Source organism: Brachyistius frenatus, unplaced genomic scaffold (genome assembly GCF_029030835.1).
Source record: "Brachyistius frenatus isolate BFR_SWC_R1_liver_20210118 unplaced genomic scaffold, ASM2903083v1 Contig_134, whole genome shotgun sequence".
In the NCBI taxonomy this organism is placed as follows: domain Eukaryota; kingdom Metazoa; phylum Chordata; class Actinopteri; family Embiotocidae; genus Brachyistius; species Brachyistius frenatus.
Window position 1 is genome coordinate 673,661 of NW_027210733.1, and position 16,929 is coordinate 690,589.

Consider the following 16,929-nt stretch of genomic DNA (forward strand, 5'->3'; position numbering starts at 1 on the left):
ACACTTTGAACGATCTCAAACGCCCCTCGTTTAACTTCCTGACGTCACTTTTTTTTTTTTTTTTAACCCAATCACCGTCCGCGTCTGTTACCAAAATCTGACCAATCCGCAGCCGCCGTCGCTCGCAAAAACAAATACATGTTGTCACACGAGTCGTGCGGAAGTAGACACGAGCTAAAACAGTGGACAAGATGGCATCGCACCCGGGAGACGGCGATCAAGGTACTAGCTTAACATTAGCGATATTATATAAAAAAAAAAAAAAAAAATTAAAAAATAAAAATATCAAAATTGGCCGTGACAGCGTCGCCAGCCGCGCGGTAGACGTAGATAACCTGCCACTTTCACAACGAGGTGTTTCTTCGCGGCCGCAGCTCGGTTTCCTGCTTTTAAGAGTTAACATCGGCGTTAGCTTAGCACGTTAGCTCAGCTTTAGCTTTTGCGTTAGCTTAGCACTCGCTGTTTGTTTTGTATAGGTAGCTTTGGTTAGCCCCCCCCCCCTCCTCCTCCTCCACCACCACCACCACCACCACCCAACACACCGCAGTGAGTTAGCACATATATTCAACCAAAACCGAAACGAAGATATCAGGACATGTTTTTCAATATCATCAGTTTAACTTCGGTAAATCAACTTAAGCTAAAATTTAGCTGTGAATGTCACGGGGTTTTATATATATATATATTTTTGTTGTTGTTGTTGTTGTTGTTTTGCATATCAACATAACAAAACAAAAGTAAAGACTGATTAAAAAATTTAAAAAAAAAAAAAAATCTAATGTTTTGTTATTTTCTGTGTGGATAATTTAAAAACATTAAAAAACAAATTGTGAAGTGTGTTTGGAGTTTCGGTTTGAGAGTAAACATACAATTATATCGGTGATGTATTTCTCATGTGTGATTAATAACTGCTCAGGATAAAAGTAGTATTAGCATTCAGATGATTTAACCACCACTGACTTTTGTTTTTCAGGAAACGCCAAAGCTCAGATAGTGGAAGTAGGAAGAGTTTTGTTACAGGAGTAAGTACATATCACGGCACACACTTGGCTTTCTCATCATTCAACAAATAGTCAGGTGACACTTTATTAACTGTGTCCTCCCTTGTAGTTTCATTTATGAGCGGGTCCAGCGGCATGGAGACGCCAACGTTGTCGTCACCAGGGCGCAGCTGGGTGGAGGAGAGCTGTGCGACCCCAACCACAAGAAGCTCGCCCTGTGCCTGCAGCAGATCGGAGATGAGCTGGATGGAAACGTCGACCTCCAAAAGTAAGACCGCCCGTTCAGGCAAATTCAGGGACTTGAAATACTTTCGAAATACTGTCTGTAATCACTAAATTATGTTTCCCCCAGGATGATAAATGACTCATCACTCAGTCCCACAAAAGACATGTTCATGAAAGTCGCCGTCGAGATCTTCTCGGATGGAAAATTCAACTGGGGCAGGGTGGTTGCGCTTTTCTACTTCGCCTGCCGCCTCGTCATCAAAGTGAGTGAAGCAGCTCTGTTGCGTGTTACCTCGATATAAAAATGAAGTGGAACTCGTTTTGAAAGCTTTTATTTAAACGGGAGCGCATCACGCATGGTTGCGGATGTACAAGTTCACGGTTTATGGATAAGAATAAAGGATAAATTACAGCATCATAAAATATCACCAAGTCGTCAACATCGGGGATCAAACGGGGGAAATATGAATCAGTCGGCGCACCCACAGACAGGCGCGCCTGCTTCCAAGTCATTTACAATTACTTCAAATGCATGCTGTGACATTTTTACTAATTTTTACAGGCTCTTCTGACCCAAGTTCCTGATATCATCAGAACGATTATCAGCTGGACCATGGACTACCTCCGGGAAAATGTGATCAACTGGATCAGAGAGCAAGGTGGATGGGTAAGAACTGAAGCTGACTAACGAATGCAGTTCAAGCACGTGACCGACAGCAGAGTTTCTGCTTTTGTTTTTGCCTGTAAGGCAAAAATGTTCATCTTCATGCCTTCCCTTGATTTTTCAGGAGGGTATTCGTTCCTACTTCGGCACTCCCACGTGGCAGACGATTGGGGTTTTCTTGGCGGGAGTTCTCACCACTGTTCTAGTCATTCGCAAGATGTGAGTGGTGTGTGAAGAGCAGACAGGAGAACGACGGGGAAAAACTACAACTGAGATGAATAGGGACTGGAACCAAGAACGCGTTGGAACATCTGAAGGACAACACAAAGAAGTTACGGCAGAGTGTGAATAAGTCGAACAGGATGAACTTGTGTTTTGGAGAACCGCTCTTTGTTTTTCGGCCTCCCGTTCATGTGGAAAAATTGGTAGTTGGGCCGAGAGCGCTGTCGTACCCATGATCCCTATTTCGCAGAGGACGTGAGCTGTGCATGATGGCATGCACCAAAATCGGAGGGTGGAGAGGTTGTCAGACTTGAACAAGGAATGCATTTTAAGTAATTTATTTTTTACTTTGTACGTTTAAAAGAAAAAGTCACTGCATTCTGATTTCTCTCCTTTAAGATATATATTGACAGAAATGTTTTGCATACATTCAGGTTCCTTTCTGTGTTATTTTAGTTGTAGTTCTCATTTTTCCACTCGATTTGCTTTTCTGATCTTCCCCACTCTCCATCCATTTCCTCATGGTGTCTGTGTGCTAGCGAATCCATATTCATATGTATTTGTGAGTGTTCACTGGTGTAAATCTGTAACTGCTGGAAATGAACTTGTTAGACCGTGGTCACGTCCCGTCAAGTCAAAGAGATATTTATGATCAGAATTACTAGATTCACCAAGAACATGATATTGATGAAGAGAACCTACTTCTCTTATAACAAATGGGTTAATTAATTTCTCCCAACGAACGCACCGCTGAACCTTATGTCATGGGATAACAAAAGTGCCACACCGGGGACTTGTGTACAAAGTTCTTTTTTACTTTTAACATGAATTATCACGCATGATCTCTACAAAATGATAATAGACCGAATCAAAATTTGTGTTTTTGTCTGTAACTTTTAATCATATGCTGTTTTGGGGCATTTTGACTTTAACGTCCCGGTAACACAAATCCCACCTGTGGCTTTTTTGTGTGTGCCAGCGAACGGAGTCTTGTGTCGTGAAATGGCATTTCCTTTGGTCCATAAAAGCAATTGCGCTGCAGACACAGAAGGCACCAGAGGTGCTCGCAGATACTTACCTCACATATTCAAAGTACTGTATTTTTACGTGAGTTATTCAAAACTGCAACCGTATCGACACAGCAGAAGGCTTTTTATACATTTTTCTTGTTTGTCAGTGCCTTGGTGTTTTTTTTACTATGAAATCACTTTGATATTCTCAAGTTTTCACCTTTTTCTATCACATTTGTAAAATGGAAATTTGTTTCAAGTCTCCCTGAAAATCTTTGCAGTGACCTTGTATGTTGTAATATGGAAAATAAATCGTTTAACTCTTACTGTTGCTGGGTATGAAATAAATATATGGGAAACGTGTGAAATGGCAACTAAGTCTAGCTTCACAATGTTATTGGGAGATAATACCCAGATAAAAAGTAATCATAATAATATATTACATTATAATATAATAATAATATAAAGTAATAGTAATTATAATACAACAGGAATGACCACTGACACTCTGAACTTACTAATCAGTTTGATTTTACAAACTTGTTAGTGAATGAAGTGAAAAGAGATCAAGAATTGTTCGCAGTTTTTTTTTTGGTTTTTTTATTGACTTATTGAAAAATGAAATGTGACATGTTGACATGACAGTACACAAAGCTACGAAACAACCCTCCGTTACAGCATTTAAAACATGGGGCCTGTTTCATAAAATAGCAATTGAGAAAGTTTTTTTTTTTTTATATTGGTCCTCACAACGTGACAAATAAAGGGCACACATTTAAAACTGTTGAGCACAGCAAAGGTGATATGATCAGTGGTTAAAAGCACACTGTGGCAGATGGAAGGAGAGATTTGTGGGCTCTATCTCGTCTCCAGCACCCCGTCTCTGATCCTCCACCTCCAAGCAGGACCGAAGTCCGGAGCAGGAACGCAGCAGAGCTCCAGACCGGAATCCTGCACCTCCTCATCGTGAGCAATCTGCTGGCCCTGCTGGGTCTCCAGAGTAAACACCCTCTCGGAGATCTAACAAGGAGACGCACACAGGATTCAAAGACGTGTCATCTTTCTCCTGAATCAAATAAGAACTGCCGTCTTGACACGCGAGTGTGTGATGCTGCCGAGCCTCACCTGATCGCTGATTCCAGTGGCGATGTGGCCCACCTTCACCCAACGGGTCTCTCTGATCCGGATGCTTCTCCTGCTGAAGTCTCTGATGCACACGTCAACCCCTGCACCAATCACAGAGCGGAGAGACGGCGTGATGTCGGGGAAACTATGCCACACAGTTCGGTAATATATCACAGGGTTGAAAAGAAGCGCGATGTTCATGCGTTTTCAGCTCACCTTCAAAACAGCAGGGTGGAGGTAGTTGTGCGTGACCCAGCAGATCCATGCTGACGACCTGCACGTCCGGCTGACTGTTGTAGGAGAAGGCGCCGGAGCTGAAGTCGTCTGCTGGGCTGAGGGACCAGCGGCCGGAGTCCTGGAGCGAGTCAGTAAAAAGGGGAAACACAAGCTGAACAATAAGTCTTCTAAACACTGGAGCCAAAATGGATGAAGACATTTTTACATGGGCCCCACTTCCTGAATATTTTGTGTATTTGGACAGGTCAAGTTTATCAAATCTTTAAAGTAAATTAGAAAATTCTTATTCTGTAATGACTTCACGACAAAAACACTTGTCAGACTTTTACAAACTTGTTTCAAAGGTCTTTTTCTGGCTGTCTGTAATGGATCAGCTGTGTAATTTTGCAAGCTGCTTTAAAAAAAAAAAAAAAAATTATAAGTGAACGTCTATTAATCTGCATATTGTTATCATGCATTTTAGACGGAGGTGTTTGGAAGTGATCGGGCTGTGATCGATCAATCAGAGATGTCCTCTGCTGTGTATTTTGACTTACCCTTTTATCCCATGGTTCCCAGTTGGAATAAGGGTCACTGCTGAGACAAGACAAGAGCTGCTCCTGCATCTCAGCAGAGTGAAGCTGGGACAGACTGCTCAGGTAGAAGTCTGCAAACAAACAGGAGAACAGTGTTCAAGCACTCAGCAGCCTTTTCACGTGTACGAGGAGGACGTGGAGGGAAACCTCACCTCGCTCCAGCTTACGAAGCTCCAGTTCAGGCAGCGTGGTGCTCTTGTTGTCCCTTTTGTAGTTTGGCTCGGAGATCAGCATTTGTGGACCGAACAGCGAGCCTCGCTTTGACTCGCTGGAATCCGCCTCTGCCTCTTCTTCGTCATCCAGGTTCATCGTCTTCCTCCCTGCTGTGATAACCTTCTCGACAGACTCATGATGTTCCTCCTCATCCTCAAAGTTAACGCTGTTAATGAGTTGCAGGAAGTCCAGCGGCTCGTTGGCAGTATACAGGGGCTCTGTGTAGGGCCCCTTCACTGGGCTGCTGAGTCCTCCAGCTGCAATCAAATCAATCATCAATTATCAGGTCTCTACAAAGGAAACTAGAAATGTCGTCTTTGTCCCTGAATGTATCACTCGCTTTGATATGAACAAGAACACAGTGCAGCTTTTCTTCACCTTCTCTCAGAGCTCTGTCTGTTTTCCCTTTGAGGTCAGATGCTGACGATCTCTTCGCTGGATCCTTCTGGAGTCCCGCCTTTATAACCTCCGCCGTGAGAGGGCTACAGTCAGGCGGGATCTCTCTCAGAGGCGGCGGCTCGTGAGCGATCTGTAACCATTCAGTGAAGCCCAGATGTGAACACTCTGAATCATCTGTAATGAAGCGTGTGTCCGTGTGTCGCCGTGACGCTCACCTTCAGGTACAGCCTGCAGGTGTAGTATCTCGTCCAGGGCTGACACCCGTTGAGCATGTGCAGTAACATGCAGCAGCTGCTCCACACATCTGCTTTGGCTCCGCGGGGTTCCCCTTTGACGATCTCAGGGGCCATGTGGGTCTCTGTTCCCTTCAGATCTGCATTGGATTACAGGCGGGGAAAAAACCAGTGAATTGAGACGTGGAGGTGTATCAGGTACACATCTTTTTACTCTGAAGTTATATAGTAGTTACCTTTGGACCCACTGAGGCTCTGCCCCTGATTGTCGAGTCTCTCTGCGTGTCCGAAGTCACACAGGAAGGTGTCTCTACCGTCCTCCGACAGCAACACGTTGTCAGCTGTGGGGAAAACAAGCTGGAGTCAGTAATCCGCCGCATGAATCTCTGCGCTCTCACCGGCACTTGGTTGACTTCCATGTTTTGAGCTGTGTACTTTGCGGATGACATAATTAGAAACGGGCAGCTGCTGAGATATGAAAACAACACACAGACAAAGGAGCCATATGAACGGGGGGGGGGGGAATCTGAAGTCAGCGAGGGACAGCTGCTGCAGAAAAACACTTTAATGTGGAATGAATGTGGAAACTTGTAACACAGTAAGCAGATAAAAGACATTTTGGCACCGCAGTCTTGTATTACAGACACCAGGTGGCGCTTGAGCTCCACCGTTATTAACCATGTTTTGTCTGCCCTTCAGCTTTTGTCTCTTGTCTGCTCTTCCTCTGTCCGTCCCCCGTTCTCTTTTTCTGTTTCCTTCTTTTTCTAATTGTTTTTTTCCACCGCGTTTTCATCTTCTGCCTTCTTTCCGTCCTCGTACTTTTTATTCTCTTGCTAACCACTTTCTGCTCTTCGCCCCCCCCCCCCTCTCCTCCCCCCACTCCACCCCCCCTCTCTCCTTTCGTTCTTCCTTTCTTTCTTGCTCTCCTGATCCTCTGCACATGCGCCGGCTCTAAAGAGCAGCGGTGAGTCACGCTGTGGGAAATTCCCAGCCCGTCCTCGTCTCTGTGGTGATCTGGTTTCACAACACAGGTGCTTGAAGATCAAATCTAGTCGGTATCTGTGACAATCGTGTTCCACACAACAGCTGCACACAAAGACACAAAATCTGATGAGAACTGATTCGAAATCTGACCGAGTCTCTCTGTATGTTTTTGTTTTTCGACTTTCAGCAACGTTAAAAGTAAAAGTCAAGCTGACACGTTTTGTTTTACTGTTATTGCTATTGTGCTACGAGAATTCACCTTCAAAGTGTTTATGGGCACTTCAGAAATATCTGATTTCGTTACTTTTACATTTACATTCAATAGATTATCAATATGTAAGAGGACGCAGGAATGTTTCTACTCATTGTTAAGTTGCGGACAACAGATACAAAAATGTAGTTTTCAAACACTTTGGGAGAAAAAAAAGTAAACAACTTTGCTTCTTCCCTTTTTTCTTTTCTGTTGCGCCAGCCAACAACAACGTTTCAAATAAACGAATGAAAATTAAACTACTTTTAAATGCTTTGCTCTGCCTTCCATAAACAAACAGTTGTTAACTGAGTCTATTTTTTTTTGTCCAATTGTCCTTATAAAACTGGCTTACGTCTACCAAACATCTGTAATCAGTTCGTGTTGTGACTTTTTTAGAACAGCTCAAAACCTGCACAGTACTATACTATGTTTTTTTTGTGTTTTTTTTTTTAACACACCTTTAACGTCTAGATGCACCACTTTTTTCTTCACCAGGTACTCCAGCGCTGTTAAGACCTGAGAGTGGTAGTGGAGACTTAAATCCTCCGGCAGCCGGCCGCGCTCCACAATCAGCTGGCTTAGAGAGCCTGGAATAACAGATAAGATGAGATCAGAGTAATATCTGGTAATATTTACCAACACAACTGTTCTTTGTTATTATGGCCCGTGAAGAAGCAAAAGTCCGATGACACGGGGAGAAAAAGTGTGATGAATGTCATTGCCGTTAGTGAAGCAGGGATCTCCATTCACAGATGGAGGTGTAATTTGGTACGTCACACTTCAAGGAAGCTCAACAGTCATTTGTAGCATCACAGAACCGCCCACTTCCACATCTCCACACTAATTACATCCGTATTTCTATCCGCTTCATTAGTGTTGCACCTTCTGCGCATGTGTTTGCACTTAATTCATCCCATCTTGTTTGTTGGGCCTCAGCAGCAACAGTAGCGCCAAATAAATGTTTTGTGTGTAAAAAGGAAGAAATGAGGCTTGTTTACCAGACTTTAGGTCCATCAAAAGGACGACGTTGGGCCCCTCTCGGACCACCCCGAAGAGCTTCACCACGCGAGGAGATCGGAGGGCACTCCACGCACCCACCTCCTCACTGCAGAACCTCTTCAGGGCAATCTGTGAGAAAACAATGGAACGGAAAGAGGAAGATGTTATTTAGCACACCTTTGAACGCGGTTGTGGAAAATAAATCGAGAGGGCAATGTGCTCTGCATTACCTTCTTAACAGCAAATGTGAATCCCGTGTTGACATCCTGAGCAGTGTGCACTTCACCATAGGAGCCTTCTTTAAGAAACTGTGGGAGGACATACTCCCTCCCTTCCTTGTATTCAGAGTCCACAGCCTGAATTTTCTGTCGGGAAGAGAGAAACAAGTGAGTGTGGTTGAACCGAGACAGAAGACAGGAAGTGGACTGAAGCAAAGCAGAACGTACTTCATTGTAAAAGATGATTCCCTCATTGCTGACAGAATCAGCCACTGAGAGCTCGTCTTCCTCCTCCCTCGCATCCCTCTCCACGTCTTTGAAGAAGGGCGCCGCGTAGCACGGGTCCCCCTGACTGACGCTGCCCCTGAGGCCGGCGAGGGCCAGTGAACAGTCTCCCAGACTGCTGAGGGAGTCCGAGCTGCTGTCCTGCTCATACGAGCGGAGGCTGCACTGGTCTCCCAACACCTGGTCGGGCCAGTTGAGAGGAGAGCAGCTGGAGCCGGTGCTGTAGACCTGGCGGCGGTACACAGGAGGCCCTCGGTCCCGCTCCTCCGAGCTCTCAACGCTGCTGCAGCAAGAAGAGCTGAGGTCGCTCCTCCCTCCGAGGGACGACTCCTCCTACAGGAGAAAACAAACAAACATTGGTCGATCGTTGTGTTTACGTTCTCGGGTGGATTCGCTCTGGGGCTGAACGTTCAAGGCCATGAGAGGCAGCTCTGTCTGAATTCAGGGTTTCACTTCCACAACAGAGGAAGGCGCAAACGGGAATATCTGAAGATTGAGCATCAGAAAGAATCTGGCAATTTAGCGTCGAAGATGGTTGAGGAGGAAAACACTCCCGGCCCTCTCGGCTCTTCTATGAGTACAGTATCCTAAACACCAACCTGCTTCTTAACACCAGCTTGAATAACGAGGGTTCTCACCAGAATCTGGACCAGAGAACGTCCACTCTCCTGTTCAGGGACTCCGGAAGGCGTTCGATGTCTCTGTCGCTGCCTCTCCTTCGTCCTCTCCACCTTCTTCTTCCCCTTGCGCTTCTGTTTCCTCCGGCTCTTCTTTCTCGGGGTGAGCTGCGCTGACAAGCTGCTCAGCTCCTGGATGGAGGCCGTTGTCGGGCACGCCACGTTGTTGTGCTCGGAGGAAAGACTGAAGCAAAAGAAATCATACAGTTCAGTACAACTGTAAACAAATGAAGTGTAAAATGCAGGTAAGGCGATGTCGTACCTGATGTAGCAGTTTTGGGAGGTCACGAAGGATGGATTACAACAAGAAGGACTAAACTCTTGGGAGTCCTGGGTTTCACCTACAGAGAACATAGTGTTCATATTAAAAGACAGTTATTTGATGTCTTCTATGATAAGAAAAAGAAGAAACTAAAAGGTATATTTACATTCAGCCTGAGCGATGAGGATTGAGGTCTTGAACGGCTTTTCTCCCACTTGTTCTGCAGTTCCATGTGTCAGGAGTTTATTAAGTAAAGGAAATGCATTTGCTGGGAAGCCCATGTTGCTGTCCTTCCCCTCCTCCTCCTCCTCCTCCGTCTCCTGCTCGGTGGTGGAGCATGATGGGTACGACCCCTTCAGCTTGGCATGGGGTGACCCGCAGAATGGCGCCGTTGAGTTGAAAAGCCTCTGGCTCACCGCCATTTCATCAGCTGGATCTGGAGGGACAGAAAATCACAGGCGACTGATGAGTCAACAATCAGGTTCTGTCTTTAACTTGAATTGTCACATTTATAACGAATAGGATACAAATTATTTCGCAATAGTGTGGCTCATGGTGTAATTTTTTGGGAGAAACCCTCAAAAACTTCATAAAAGTGCTGCAATTAATCTGCCCATTATTTACTTCTTTTGTGTATGAAATGCCAGAAAACATTAAAACAGTATTTTCTCAATTCCTCCAGCTCAAGAGGACGTCTTTAGATATGACGTCTGACCAGCCAGCAGTCAAAAAACCCAAAGAAGTTTACAATCATAATACGACAAAGAAAACCATCAATCATCCTCATATCTGACAAGATGGAACAACTAATGTTTTTATTTATTCATGTAATTTTAACGGAAAATTATTTGATAGTTGCTAATTCATTTTCAATGGAACAGCAGTACATCCGTCTCCTTTACAAACTGCATAAATTAATTTTCACATGAAAAATCGAAGAGTTGTGCATGTTGTGCAATCACACGGTTACTTCCTTTCATCAGGAGAGTGACATTTAGAAAGGTTGTAAAGTTTGTGCTGGGAAAAAAATGCTTCCCTAAAAGGTGACGAAGGACTTTGACAATCTGTTAATGTAAGAATGTTGATACAGATATTAGTACTTTCAAGTTAACAGTGAAACATTTTAGTTGTTTGTTTATCTTTATTATATTCTTTGTGTAGTTCTCAATAGTTTCCTGTTTGTATTTTTTTGCTAATACCACAAGACCTAAAATGTTCACTTTATTTCCACAGTTATAATCAAGCGAATCAGAGGATCTCATAAACTCGACTCAACAGGATGAGCTGGTTAGTCTTGTGAACAAAACTATGCACAAACACACACTTCAATGCAACGACGGCCGGCTCTTAAACTTTAAAGCTCGTTTGAAGTTGAACATTTCAGACCGTGTTCAGTTCCGTGTCAGTTCAGGCGAAAGATCACTTGCTCTTTGAAAAAGAACTGAAACTTTGAAAGCTTGCGGTGGGCAGATGAGACAGGAAATCCAACCCTGGCCTTGTTTTGACAGTTGCAACTGTGTCGTTAAATGGGAGGACTCTTGTTTCACACAAGAGGAAGTGAGGGACGGCCGGGCTGAAATTCCAATGAAGATTTGCACGACTGTCTGCCTGCAGTTTGGAGGTTATGACCAGCAGATCACGTATGAACTGTAAAACCAACACGCTCGGACACACTGCTTTCATTGTAACGTCGGCTGTGAAGGACACAAAGTGAGAGGTGGGAGGACAGTTGCAGCAAATTTGCATCAGTGTGTCCGTTACACTTGATCGCAGCGTCTCGCACACAGATTCATCCTGAAATCTCGAGCAAAAAAACAACAACCACACTGCAACTATTGTTCGCTTGTTCTTGTTTCTGAACTAACACAGTACTAATACAAACAGTTCTACATCAAAAACCGATCTCAAACTATTCTCACATTTCATTTAAAGCTGCTAAAGTTGAGTTGTGATACTACCTTGTGTGCTGCTGACTTCATGCACTGCAAGATAATCTAGAACGAAGCAATTCAACTGTCACTTCCTTGTTAAGAGGCTGCACCGCCACACCCCGATGAATTTACGTGGAAAGGAAATAGAGAAAAAACAGCACTACAAAAGAAACTGTGTGTGTGTGTGCGCGCGTATATGTGTGTGTGTATATGTGTGTGTGTGTGTGTGTGTGTGTGTATATGTGTGTATGTGTGTGTGTGTGTGTATATATGTGTGTGTGTGTGTGTGTGTGTATATGTGTGTATATGTGTGTGTGTGAGGCAGAGAGGCGTATAGACGTACCGATAGCTGCCAGCCTGAACTGCTTTTCTCTGTCCCGTGTTTCCGGACAGATTAACCTGTCATCTACACTAACCAGGTGCTCCGTCCGCCGACCGCGTCCTTCATGTTCTGATTTTCAGTGACTGTCTCAGCTGAATCCTGCCACTGGGCTCTCTGCTCTCTGGTGGCTCTCGGCCAACTTGGGGGCGGAGCTGGCTGACAAGGACTTATGGGAAATGCATCTACGCTTCCCCATATTCCCCCCTCCCTCCGAGAGGCCAGGCTTACTTGGTTTCTGCCCTCTAAACCAGCGTAGATTAGAGGATAACGTGTTTGGTAAGGTTTCTGGAGATAAACTGTGACAAAAGCCCTCTCTCTGGTCTACACCTATCCAGCTTTGATGAGGTTTTAATTAAGAAGAGATAAGTATCAATACAATGTTTGATCATTATAAATCAAAACTGTCACAATCCTCTGTCCATGTTGTTAACAGAGGCAATCTACTCTCTGGGACGAGTGTTTCACTTTCTACACTCGCAACACTGAATGAAATGTTAAGAGTTTGGTGACCTTTCATGCGCTCTGATATCACTAATGAGCTCGTGCCCCGAGTCTGTCACATGTCAGGTCACACACACACACACACACACACACACACACACACTCTTTACTACATGTCTGCCATTTAAAACATCAACAACAAACAACACAGAGTTTCCTTTCTTTCTACTCTTCAAAGCACGCAATGATCGAATATCTGACTAAATCAGTGGCTTCTTGTGGAAAATGAATGCGGAGAAGAAAGTCTGGGTCGAGCCTATGAGCTGTCAATAATGGGAGGTGTTTTCTTTGTCTATCTGAAATAGTCTCACACAAAACAACTTACTCATATCAGAACCACAACAGGACAGGTTGTGCTGCATGCCATCAATGAAAAGCTGAACGCTCACTGCACACTTAGTGATAAGGAAACTGTTTGTCATGACAGCAATATCTTAAATAAACTTGTAGGTTTGTGGTCATTGTCACTGGCGATGAGGATTTGTTTTTTGCTCATCTATTAGTCACTGACTTCATTAAATGAGCAGTTATTCATTAAGTAGTTAGAGATGCAGCTAACAGCTATTTTATTGGTGTTTAATCTACCAATTATTTTATCATTAAAGGTGAAACACTTATAAAGATATAATCTGCAATTGATTGATGATTTTAGTAATCATTTAGGAAAGAAATGGTAAAACTCATGACTTCAAAATTGTCCAATTTAGATGTCAAGTTAAGACATCACCTGGCAACAATGGGAAATTGTGAAATTTTATGGTCTGGTCTGTTAAATATCAGAAAATAGTAAAAAAAAAAAGAAGAAAAAAAAAAAAGAAGCTTCACATCAGCATTGGGCAGACCACAAATTTTGACCAAATTTCCAACTTCACTTTCAGAAATGGAAATCAAAACATTCATCCAGTCCAAATTATTTGCATAAGCATTGTTTAGGAATTTATATCATGTTATGCTTTTGCACAGCATTGCGAGAGAGAGAGCGAATCTTCACACAATGTAGAAACTGGAACCGATGAATGCAATATTAGTAGAAAAACATTACTTAGAGGATTGACTGATTACCAAAGGAGCTGCTGATTACATTTTTTTTTATTTTTTTTTTTTTATTACCAAATCAATTAATCTAGTAATTGTTTCAGGTGTAAATCCACCAAATACTGAACCAACATCTCTCTGTCAGTGTCAACAGACACTTAAAACAGATTGGAGCACCGAATTACATCAGAATGTAGAGGTTTATATCTAATAAACTTGTAACACATAAAAGCCAAAAATCTTGATGATAAAGGGGAACAATCCATAGTGATCTTTGCCAGAGAAACCCTGATCGAAACTCCATATGCCGTCAGTGACTGATTTACACTCACAGATTGATGAAGTTCCAAAACTTTTTGTAAGAACAGCCAAAAGGGACTCAACCTGAAGTCGTCCACAGAATGCGCACAGCCAGGCGTTCCTTCAGGGAACGGCCAGCTGCTTCTCAGGAAAAGAGTCCTAGACTACACAGTCATCTGCAGGCACACGCTTCATTTCAACTCGCAGCGTTTCGTCATACCTCTCTCTGTGTCTCCTCGAACAACTTCCCTTTCTCCAGTTACTTCCTCACTCTTAACCACAGTGAAGAAACTGGAAAATAACAGCAAGTGACTAAAAGTCCTCTCGTTGGCTTTCATTCAACTGGTGATAGTTTGTAAATGAATTGGGGGTATTTGGTGTTTTACGTTACTATAAAGTTTAAACCTGAATGATGTCATCTTAAAGTGTTATAAATGATAAAAGGCATTTTTTGCTTTTTTTCTTACAGATAAAAAAAACTAAACGATGAATCAATGAGTCAGGAAAATAATCTGTAAATGAATGATTAATGACAAAAGAAGTTTGAAAATTCATCAAAAGCAGGCAAACCCTTTAATACCACCACTATCAATACCAGGATATTATGAAATATGGCTTTTTTTTTTACACAAAGAAAGAAAATTCAACATAAGTGAACTGAACGTCCTCATACTACCATATTTCATGAGATACCATTCATATCAGATACATATAACTTGATATACAGCATGTATTATATGTTATATGCTGGCTTTCACTGTAGCTGTGCAGTGAAGTTTGGTACGTGCTGGACAGTTTTCAGACAAAGTCTTATCTGCACTTTCTTGCTATCTTGCAGAAGGAAATGAGAAAAGGACATTTCCACTGACAGGACTCTGGGGTTTTGGTTTAAGGATGGACTCAGGCCAGGACTGCTTAGCTGTAAATGCAGACCAGGAGTTTGACTCTGGGCCAAGAACGGTCCAGCATGCATTTGTACTGTGTAGAGAAGCGGTAAAACTTGGACCTTGCAAAAAAAAAAAAAAATTTTTTTAAACTGTCAAGGGTGATAAATGTAAACAATTAAATCTGTTAGATATGTGCAAATAATGGGCTAATGTTTTCTATATCAGGCAGATACAAGCAGATAAAGGCATAAGATTACATACTTATAACCATGTTAGAAAACATGAAATGAACATAATAGCTATTCTTGTGGGGCTTATTTAATAATTAGTGGAGATAAAATCCTCAAAAATCACATGTTTTTCTTGTTTTTCCTCACGTAATAGATGTGTCTCTTGGCTCTGAATGTACTTGTGCCAACTGGCATGCTTCTTAAATGTTTATCATCATGTTTATTATAAAAGTTCTTTTTTTCTTTTTCTAAAATGTAATATCCTGCAAAAAGGTCTCCTGGACAAAATAAAACCATCCAACAACTGCCACTGAACGAGTAGAGCAGGAACAGCAGTTTTAATCAGAGACATCTGCTTCAATAGGCGTGTGAGGTTTTGAAAAAAAAAAAAAAAAAAAAAAAAGTTTTGTGACTTGAACAGCCAAACTTTAAAAAAAAAAAAAAAAAAAAAAAGCAACTTTTTCCTTACTTTCCTACCTGTTATAGTACTGGCCTTTATCATTTCAGCCACAGGCAAAAACTGGAAAAAAAATAAACATGAATGCACACCTCCCGTTAGGTGTATAACAGCGCTCTCAGTGTACTAAAATAATAACTTCCTTCTCGCCACATTCACCGCCATTTCACATGAGATTTTGGCCCAAATGTTTTTGTTAATAGTTGGCAAGTCAAACATCTGAAACAAGAGATCGTGTTTTCGAAAAGACAGCCGAAAACACTTGAAAAGTGTTAACTTGGTGGAATAAGCTGGTTTGGCATAGATACAGTTATATTCTTCACTCACCCTTCTTCCAGTTAGTAGGCGTCGGCCGATGGCGATCTTCACATCAGTCTCGAGCCGTCTACCTAGAAAAAAGGTTTCCGTTTACTTTTCAAAGTAATTGATTCTGATCTCTTAATTTTCATAAAAGATAGAATTTAAAACCATGACACGAAATCAGCTTGGCACTATTATTGATCCCACCCTGTATTTAACTTTTTTTTTTAAATTTTATTGTTGCTTGTGTTCTAGTATTATGTTTGCGTGTTGTCGTAAGTGACAGCTGAGCTTTTAATTTGAAAAACACAACGACCAGACTTCCCATTTTTAATTTGAGAGAGCGACGGTTCAGTTTGCTGATTATATAGAAAAAAAATTGTTTTATCATGAAGTGTGAAAATCAGATCTATGTCAAGCGACACAAAATAGTGTTTTGTTTTATTTTCTAACTAATCTCGTTTTTTACCTTCAGTTTTCCAGGACTTACTCTCTTCCTGTCCATATAGTCTACTTATAGATATACCTTACTATAAGTAAAGTTTATATTTTTCACATTTTACTAATATCTAGTATCTAATACCGTATCTTATCAGCCCATACGTCACATTATAAATAAACGTATCTGTATTGACATGGATCTACCACAAGATGGAGTCGTAACCTACTGACTAAGGGCACTTGCATTATGCTTCAGCAGCCACAGACCAACATTACCGCCTGACTTGTAACATTATAGCCTGCTTGATGTGCTATCTAAGTTAATTAACTGTTACATAATTGAATTACTAGGGTTACTGACTATTAGTGTCGTTCATACTTAGTAATTTTACTGAGCATCTCAATCAGTTGTTGGCTTAAATGTGCTGACATTCATATCCTGTGAGTTTGAAAGAGGATATGTGACTAATGGTTTAAGGTGTTGATCAGTAAAATATTAAGGGCATGTCCAATCAGACTGGTACAGCTTACAGTGGTAGTCAAATAGGCTACTGTAATGAATCAGTACAGCTTTACTTGAGAAATACCATTTGATGCTACGTCATATATCCCCTCAACTACATTTCAGAGAGAAATATTGTACTTTTCTCCACTGCATTTATTAGACAGATTTAGTCACTTTTAAGATAAAGATTTGACACAGTGGAGTGCCAAATAATATTAAGATTAAACCGGTTTAATTTTGGCTCCTGATGTCTTACAAAAAGCAGCCTATAGTCAGAGTCCCATATCAGATTTCTGAGTTGTTGACAGTTCCGCCAAATAGAGTTTTTTTCCTCGAAACTTGTCACACGGTGTCGTTTCAAAACATTTCCAAGTGGTC

General features: G+C 42.1%; 2 protein-coding genes across 3 annotated transcripts; one reads left to right on the forward strand and one right to left on the reverse strand.

Moving 5' to 3' along the window:
- Nucleotides 1-142: 142 nt before the first annotated feature.
- Nucleotides 143-3,448, forward strand: baxa (BCL2 associated X, apoptosis regulator a). Its single transcript, XM_069714691.1, has 6 exons — nucleotides 143-222; nucleotides 974-1,022; nucleotides 1,111-1,269; nucleotides 1,354-1,489; nucleotides 1,789-1,893; nucleotides 2,015-3,448. The coding sequence occupies exons 1-6, from the start codon at nucleotides 192-194 to the stop codon at nucleotides 2,111-2,113; spliced, it is 579 nt and encodes a 192-aa protein (XP_069570792.1). The 5' UTR covers nucleotides 143-191; the 3' UTR covers nucleotides 2,114-3,448.
- A 145-nt stretch (nucleotides 3,449-3,593) lies between these two features.
- map3k14a (mitogen-activated protein kinase kinase kinase 14a) lies at nucleotides 3,594-15,675 on the reverse strand. Of its 2 annotated transcripts, none has more exons than XM_069714690.1 (16): nucleotides 15,633-15,675; nucleotides 9,749-10,018; nucleotides 9,583-9,661; nucleotides 9,282-9,504; nucleotides 8,587-8,976; nucleotides 8,371-8,505; nucleotides 8,140-8,269; nucleotides 7,600-7,728; nucleotides 6,141-6,245; nucleotides 5,887-6,044; nucleotides 5,651-5,801; nucleotides 5,212-5,529; nucleotides 5,021-5,130; nucleotides 4,464-4,602; nucleotides 4,248-4,348; nucleotides 3,594-4,142 (listed from the first exon to the last, which is right to left on the reverse strand). In XM_069714690.1, the coding sequence occupies exons 2-16, from the start codon at nucleotides 10,002-10,004 to the stop codon at nucleotides 3,981-3,983; spliced, it is 2,586 nt and encodes an 861-aa protein (XP_069570791.1). In that variant the 5' UTR covers nucleotides 10,005-10,018; nucleotides 15,633-15,675; the 3' UTR covers nucleotides 3,594-3,980. The 2 variants fall into 2 exon arrangements, with proteins under 2 accessions (XP_069570791.1, XP_069570790.1); XM_069714689.1 differs by lacking the exon at nucleotides 15,633-15,675 and adding an exon at nucleotides 11,857-11,977.
- Nucleotides 15,676-16,929: the final 1,254 nt, after the last annotated feature.